Source organism: Bidens hawaiensis, unplaced genomic scaffold (genome assembly GCF_021521415.1).
Source record: "Bidens hawaiensis isolate Kalapana, Puna unplaced genomic scaffold, B.hawaiensis_p1.1 tig00074708_1, whole genome shotgun sequence".
Classification (NCBI taxonomy): domain Eukaryota; kingdom Viridiplantae; phylum Streptophyta; class Magnoliopsida; order Asterales; family Asteraceae; genus Bidens; species Bidens hawaiensis.
The window spans coordinates 10,499-18,515 of NW_027502961.1; the positions used below are offsets into that span (position 1 = coordinate 10,499).

Here is an 8,017-nt window from a genome sequence, read left to right on the forward strand (position 1 = left end):
ATATTAAAAAACGAAAAATGTAAAAAAATCATTCTCTCAAGCCATCATATTGCTTTATTTGTAAATGAAGGCTTCTCACGCATTTGACCTGAATTCACGGGTAAAGGTCTCACCAAACTCAGATAGCTCTTAAACGGGTTATAATATCTCATTATATTAAAAATTAATCTTATCAAATATTTGATATGAAAATCCTATAAAATAGGGATATGCTAAAATTTAATATCCTATTTTATTTAGAAAAAAGATATTATTTATAATTAAGAAACAATTTTATAATAAAGAAAATAAACGGATAATGGGTATCACCAAACCCAGTTAACTTTTAAACCGGATTATAACATATCATTTATTTGTAAAACCATTTTATCATCAAACCTCAAGTATATTAATTATTAACTTTCTTACAACAAATAAAATTAAAATCCAAATATATATATAGAAACGAAAACCCTAAAATCCTATGTGTCGCTACATGGTCGCCCCCCTTTTTATGGAAACCACCAGATTGCTTAATTTTTAAATTGAGGCATCTCATTGATTTAACCAAAATTCATGGGTATGGGTCTTACCAAAACCAGATAGCTCTTAAACGTGTTATAACATCTCATTAAATTAAAAATTAATTTTACCAATATTTAATGTGAAAATCCTATAAAATAGGGATATACTAAAATTTAATATCTAATTTAAAAAGAAAAAGATATTATTTATAATTAATAAACAATTTTATAGTAAAAAACATAAACGGGTCATGGGTCACCAAATCCATATAGCTTTTAAACGGGTTATAACATATCATTTATTTATGAAACCATTTCATCATCAAATCCTAAGTATATTATTAACTTTTCTTACAATAAAGAAAATTAAAATCCAAAAAATAAATATTAAAAAACGAAAAATGTAAAACAATCATTCTTTCAAGCCATCAGATAGCTTTATTTGTAAATGAAGGCTTCTCACGCATTTGACCCCAATTCGCTCTTAAACGGGTTATAACATCTCATTATATTAAAAATTAATCTCATCAAATATTTGATATGAAAATCTTATAAAATAAGGATATACTAAAAATTAATATCCTATTTTATTAAAAAAGATATTATTTATAATTAAGAAACAATTTTATAATAAAGAAAATAAACGGGTAATGGGTATCATCAAACCCAGATAGCTTTTAAATCGGATTATAACATATCATTTATTTGTGAAACCATTTCATCATCAAACCTCAAGTATATTAATTATTAACTTTTTTACAATAAATAAAATTAAAATCCAAATATACATATATAAATATTAAAAACGAATAATGTAAAACAACCCCCTGTAATACGGAGGGATAAAATCTAGTGTGTGTGCGTGTGTGTGTATATATATATATATTAAAAATGAATAATGTAAAACAACCCCCGTAATACGGGGGATAAAATCTAGTTTTATAAATATATCTATAATATATATAAATGAAAGCCTTTAAAAGCTCTCTGGTTGCTCCCTAAATTCTCTCAAGCCATTAGATTGCTTTATTTGTAAATGTAGATTTCTCATTCATTTGACCCGAATTCATGGGTATGGGTCTCACCAAACCCAGATAGCTCTTAAACGGGTTATAACATCTTATTAAATTAAAATTAATCTTACAAAATATTTGATGTGAAAATCCTATAAAATAGGGACATATTAAAAATCAGTATCTCATTTTTTTTTTAAAAAAGAGAGATTATTTATAATAAAAAACATTTTATTGTAAAAAAAATAAACGGGTCATGGGTCACCAAATCCAGATAGCTTATAAACGAGTTATAACATATCATTTATTTGTGAAACTTTATCATCATCAAACCCTAATAGGGTGTTTGGGATTCCTTATTTTTTCCTTCTTGTAACTTATTTACTTTTATAAGCTAAAAAGGTGTTAGGTAATATGACTTTTTTAAGTTTTTAAAAAAGGAAAAAGGGGGTTTTGATAAGTTTGGAGGGAGTAACTTATCAAAATCAACTTATATAGGTCAAAAAGAGGTGCAAATAAGGAATCTGAAATATGGCCTAAGTATATTATTAACTTTCTTAAAATAAAGAAATTTAAAATCCAAAAAATAAATATTAAAAATCGAAAAATGTAAAACAACCCCCGTAATATGGGGGATAAAATCTGGTTAAATATATATAAACGAAACATTTAGAGCTCTCTGGTTGCTTCCCACCTCTTCTCAAGTCAATGGATTGATTTATTTGTAAATGGAGGTTTCTCTTCATGAGTATGAGTCTTATCAAACTTTGATAGCCTTTAAAAGGGTTATAAAATCTCATTAAATTAAAATTAATCTTATCAAATATTTGATATGAAAATCCCATAAAATAGGGATTTACTAAAAATTAATATCCGTTTTTTTTAAGTTATTATTTATAATTAAGAAACAATATATTGTATAATAAAAAAAATAAGTGGGTCATAGGTCTCACCAAACCCATATAACTTTTAAATGAGTTATAAAATCTCATTTATTTGTAAAACCCTTCATCATCAAAACTTAAGTATATTATTAATTTTCTTACAATAAATAAAATTAAAATCCAAAAAAATATATAAGTATTAGAAGCAAAAATTATAAAACAACCCCGTAACACGATAGTAAAACCTTGTTATGTTATACATTTAGGTGAAATGAGTAGCAATGATTATTACCGAGAATAGATAAGAATAATATTTCCGTCATGATGTTAAATGATATAATTGCAATGTTTAAAATTACAATTGAATTTGGGGTAATTTCCAAAATAGTCTTTTTTTAGAAAGAGATCCTAAAATAGTTTTTTTTTTTTTAGAATTTTTTAGAATATGGACTCTCCAGACGTATTAGAAAAAGATAATAATATAGAAGGAGCAGGCCAAATCTTTAAAGAAGGTTAGGTAGCAGACAAGATTTCAGAAGATATTGAAGGTAAAGTCCAAATAATTTTGAAATGTTAGAGGAAAAGTTCAAATTTTTCCTAAACTTTTTGTCTTAAAATACCGTATTAAAAGACTGTTTTTTTTATGTTTGCTACCTTTTTTCCGTCAGCATTTCTAACTTATAAAAAAAAGGGGATTTTTCCCTTGATTTTATATATGGAAATAATGAAAGAATTTTAAAGTATTAGATGATATGACATATATAAAATATTTATATCATGCTCTCTCTGCATAATATATTATTATGTTCCCTAACCCCGACCTCTATATATGTGTGTGAATATAGAGCTTTACAAACCATCATCATACAAACAAAAATTATAGTCTTACGATCCTTTTGCAGTAATGGCTTCTTCAGTATGGGCATTTTCTTCTCCATTTCTCATTTCAAATAGTTCTTTAATTAGTAGAAAAAGCATCGTTACCTGTGAAAAGCTATTAATACCCAAAAACCAAGTTATGGATGTTCCTACCACGACAGCCTCAGTTAGAAGATCAGGAAGTTATGCACCTTCATTATGGTCATACGATCATATTCAATCCCTCACCAGCAAATATACAGTATGATTATTAACATTTAGCAGTTTTGTTTTTTAAGTTTCATAGATTAATAATCCCGATTTCATTCTTTCTTGGACCACTAAAAAAGCATTTTGACACAGATAATTTACAAACAGTCTTAATCTTTTAAAATTATGGATCAACCGGTGCACGCCACATGTCATTTGGCACAACATATTCCAATCTGGCACGGTGGATTGAATCACTTTGGGACAACAGATTCTACATGGCGCGACAGATTTTCATATGGAGTCATGTTCTTAACTAAAAAAACATGAAATGATATTTGAGTAAATAAAAAAAAGTCAGTAGCTATTATGTCAAAGTGTTAAAATGGACATCTTGAATTTTCCCTAGAAAATTGACTTATAACTATTATAACATGCAATATTCTTGTGGTTATGTGTTAGGGAGAGAAGCACATGCCAGGATTGCAAACACTGAAAGAAGCAGTGAGGACCATAATTTATAAAGATAATGAAAAGGAGGAGAATCCTTTAAAGATGCTCAATTTGGTTGATGACTTGCAGAGACTTGGCATATCGTATCATTTTGAGAACGAAATAAGCAATGTCTTGAAAAACATATACCACAACTACTTTGAAACTTCTGAAAAGTGGACTAAAATTGATCTAAATACTAAGGCTCTTGGGTTTAGAATCTTAAGACAACATGGATATCATATCCCTCAAGGTACAATTTATATTATGGATGGCGTAACATTATTTGAGAAATCTAACCTCATTGTTTTTTACTTTGTCTGAGTAGAGATATTCGAAGACATTAAGGATGATGCTGGTAATTTCGAGGGACACTTGCAAACAAATATCATCGGCGTGCTAAACTTGTATGAAGCTTCTTATCTTTCAGTAGAGGATGAAAATATATTAGACGATGCTCGAGATTTCACGACTAAATATTTGATAGAATGTTTAGAGAACACTATTTCTGATCAACATTTGTCATCATTAATAACTCATGCATTAGATATACCACTGCAATGGATGGTTCCACGGGTGGAGGCAAGATGGTTTATTGAAGCGTACGAAAAAAGAACCGCCATGAACCCAACGTTGCTCGAGCTTGCCAAACTTGATTTTAATATCTTGCAAGCGATTCACCTAGAAGATTTGAAATACACCTCAAGGTATAAACTTTTTTCTGTTTCTTATCAACAAAACTAATAGTTAATTTTTATTATAGTTATTGTTTTTGAGTTACCATTTATTTTAAAGTCTGTGTGTTAGTTATTATACTATCTGTTTTTTTCCTTATTGAGATAGTTATTGACGTTTTAATTTTAGTTGGGTAACTTTATCATTATTTCTTATTCACTCTAATATCTATTTTTTTAAAGTGTAATCTCTACATTTAGTTTTAGGCAATTCTAACATACATAAAATTATAAAATAATACTATCAATATCGTTTTGTTATCTGTTTTAGTTCTTTCAAAAACTAGATAGTTCCTATATATGTTCATGATCATTCGTACGTTTTCATAAACTAACCATGATGGCTATTACGAATAGATGGTGGAAAAACACAAGATGGGACTCGAAGTTGACCTTCCTTCGAGATCGGTTGGTGGAAAATTTCTTGTGGACAATTGGTACTAATTCCCTACCTCAGTTTAGTCCTCTAAGGAGAATACTAGCACAAGTTTTTGCTCTGATTACTAGTTTTGACGATGTCTATGATGTGTACGGTACTTTGGAGGAACTTGAACAATTTACTGAGGCTATTAGCAGGTAGATACAATTTACATGTAGATCAGTTAGAATCTTTTTTCTTAAATTTTGTGAGCTCTAAAATAATCAAGATTATAATTTGTAGATGGGATATCAACTCTATTGATGAACTTCCAGAGTATATGAAGATATGTTTCATTGGATTCTATAACTCGATAAATGACATCACTTATTATACATTGACGGACATGGGGTTCTTTAACCTTCCGTACTTAAAGAAAGCAGTATATAATCTATCTTTTTTAACCATAATATGCTCTAATCCTTAAATATTATGATTAGATATGAATATTGAATTTCATTTTTTAAAATGGTAATATAAATTGCAGTGGGAAGGGTTATGCAAGGCATATCTGAAAGAAGCACAATGGTACTACAGTGGATACAAGCCAACATTTGAAGAGTACCTGGAAAATGCTTATATGTCTATATCACTTCCTTTAATGCTCACACATATTAGTTTTTTAACATCGGTTACATCAACTGAAGAAATCATGAATTCAATGGAAATAACTGAGAATATCATTCGCTACTCATCGATAATCCTGCGGCTTGCTGGTGATCTGGGGACATACACGGTAACTACTTTTATGCATTTCCATTAGAACATCCACATTGAAAGAACTGAGAATATATATATATATATATATATATTATTTTAATATTTTAATAAGGGTTATGGAGGTTTTAGTATTGTAGAAAGTTTGGCAACTCATGTGGTGGTTTGTGAACGTCCAGTGTTGTAGATGCTATTGTGTTTATGCTTATTGGTTATATTCATTTAAAATATATTCACATGCATAATTATTGACTTATTTTTTCAAGGACGAAATGTCAAGAGGTGATACTCCAAAATCAGTTCAGTGTTACATGCTTGAGACTGGTGCAACTGAAGACGAAGCTAGAATGTATGTGAAAACGTTCATACTCAATACATGGAAGAAACTTAACAAAGAAAGATCGGCTGTCATGAATTCTCAATTTTTAAGGGAAATCACGGAATGTGGAACAAACTTGGGTCGGATGGCACAGTTCATGTACCATGAAGGAGACGGACATGGCCATGACAATGATGTCACAAAATCTCATGTATTATCATTGTTGGTCAATCCAATATAAGGGATGAAATAGTCCATCATTTATATCAATAATTGGAGACGGACTTTATTAATGCTAAAATAAGATCGCAAATTATCCCACTTTATGCTGCACTATTACATGATTGCTACTGAAAATATATTATATATTCCTAAGTTGCACCCTGTAATACATATTATATTATGGTTGAACTTTCTTTGACAATGATTTCTTTGAAGTATAAACTTTAGCTTTAATAATAAGATGGGACGTGTAACCTGGATTTGGACTACTAATGCATCCAAAAACGTTCCCATAGTAAAAAAAATTGTCTTCTCATACATTAGTAAACCTCTACCACAAAAATAAAGGGGTGTCGCTAGATCGTTTGTATCATTAGTCTGTCAGTAATGTTGGTTAACGACGAAAATAGCCATCAGAACTAGTTGTTGACCTAACACATTACGCCAGGCTTGGATGATTGCATATAGGGACTATATATTAGAGGTAGACCAGTTAACACAAGAAGTAAAAATAAAGGACCAAGATCCCCTATAGGATACAAAATATCATTACTAAGTAGTTTTTGACATACATTCTAAAATTCTTGGGGCATTACATTTTAATTGTTTAAACTTGTGGTTGATTATCATTTTCAAGAGGTGGCATTTTGAGCTGCATCAGTCATGTTTTGGGATCATTTCATCTGACGTCGTTGCCAAAAATTCATCATTTGCCAAAACATTATTTGCTTTGAAAAGTTATTTATTTCCGTAGCAGCGGCATCTGTTGGTCAGTAAGATAGTCTTAGCCTTCAGATGTAGTTTTTGGTTATGGAAACTGTCTTCCTTATTATCATATGGTATGAAGGATAGTGTTAGTATATATAGTTATGGTGTATGTGTTATGTTTAAATCTTGAGTTAAGTGCCATTTAAGTACCTGTGGTTTGTCCAATTACGCAATTTTAGTACAATCTTTGAATTTATTGCAAATGGCTATCTCACTTTTTTAAAACTTTTAGTACTTTTTCTCTAACCCCATTTATTTTGTCCATCAAGTCAGGGGTAACCCCATTTATTTTGTCCATCAAGTCAGGGGCAAATTAGTAATTCCGATTATTTTATTTATTTTCTCTTTTAGCTAAGTTCCATTTTCATACATGTGATTTGTTTAATTACGCAATTTTAGTACATTTTTTTTGAATTTATTGCAATTAGATACTTTGATTAGTTTTGGATAGACAGACAAACCAAGAGAGGTATTACATATTACAATTAAAAGATTCTCTTTAACCCTAAATGAACAGATCAACCCCCCTCCCCGCGCTCATTGATCCTTCAAACCCTAACAATTGTTCATCTTCAAGTTCAATGAATTATGATATATTGTTTTGTCAATGTGATTCGTCAACCGTTATTAATCTACAAGTTCAATTGATGTTATACTAAGAGGTGCGAAGTTGTGTGACTGTTATTTCGCTTCATCCTCCGATGTGTTAAAGAGCTACTGTTATTATACCCAAACTTTTGAAAAACAAATCAATGCACATAAAGAAAATGCAAGAAAAATGGCTAAGATGAATTCGGATCTTGAGCTACTAGAAGTAAATTGGAAATCAAGAATAAAAGGCTAGAAAATATGTTGTACATTTCATGGTTGTTTTTCATC

General features: G+C 29.7%; 1 protein-coding gene across 1 annotated transcript; it reads left to right on the forward strand.

Moving 5' to 3' along the window:
* The first annotated feature begins 3,267 nt into the window (after positions 1-3,267).
* Positions 3,268-6,594, forward strand: LOC143606415 (R-linalool synthase QH1, chloroplastic-like). The gene is made up of 7 exons (XM_077082189.1): positions 3,268-3,520; positions 3,931-4,213; positions 4,289-4,667; positions 5,052-5,270; positions 5,356-5,494; positions 5,600-5,848; positions 6,096-6,594. Exons 1-7 carry the CDS (start codon positions 3,305-3,307, stop codon positions 6,387-6,389), a joined length of 1,779 nt encoding a protein of 592 aa, XP_076938304.1. The 5' UTR covers positions 3,268-3,304; the 3' UTR covers positions 6,390-6,594.
* The last annotated feature ends 1,423 nt before the right edge of the window (positions 6,595-8,017 follow it).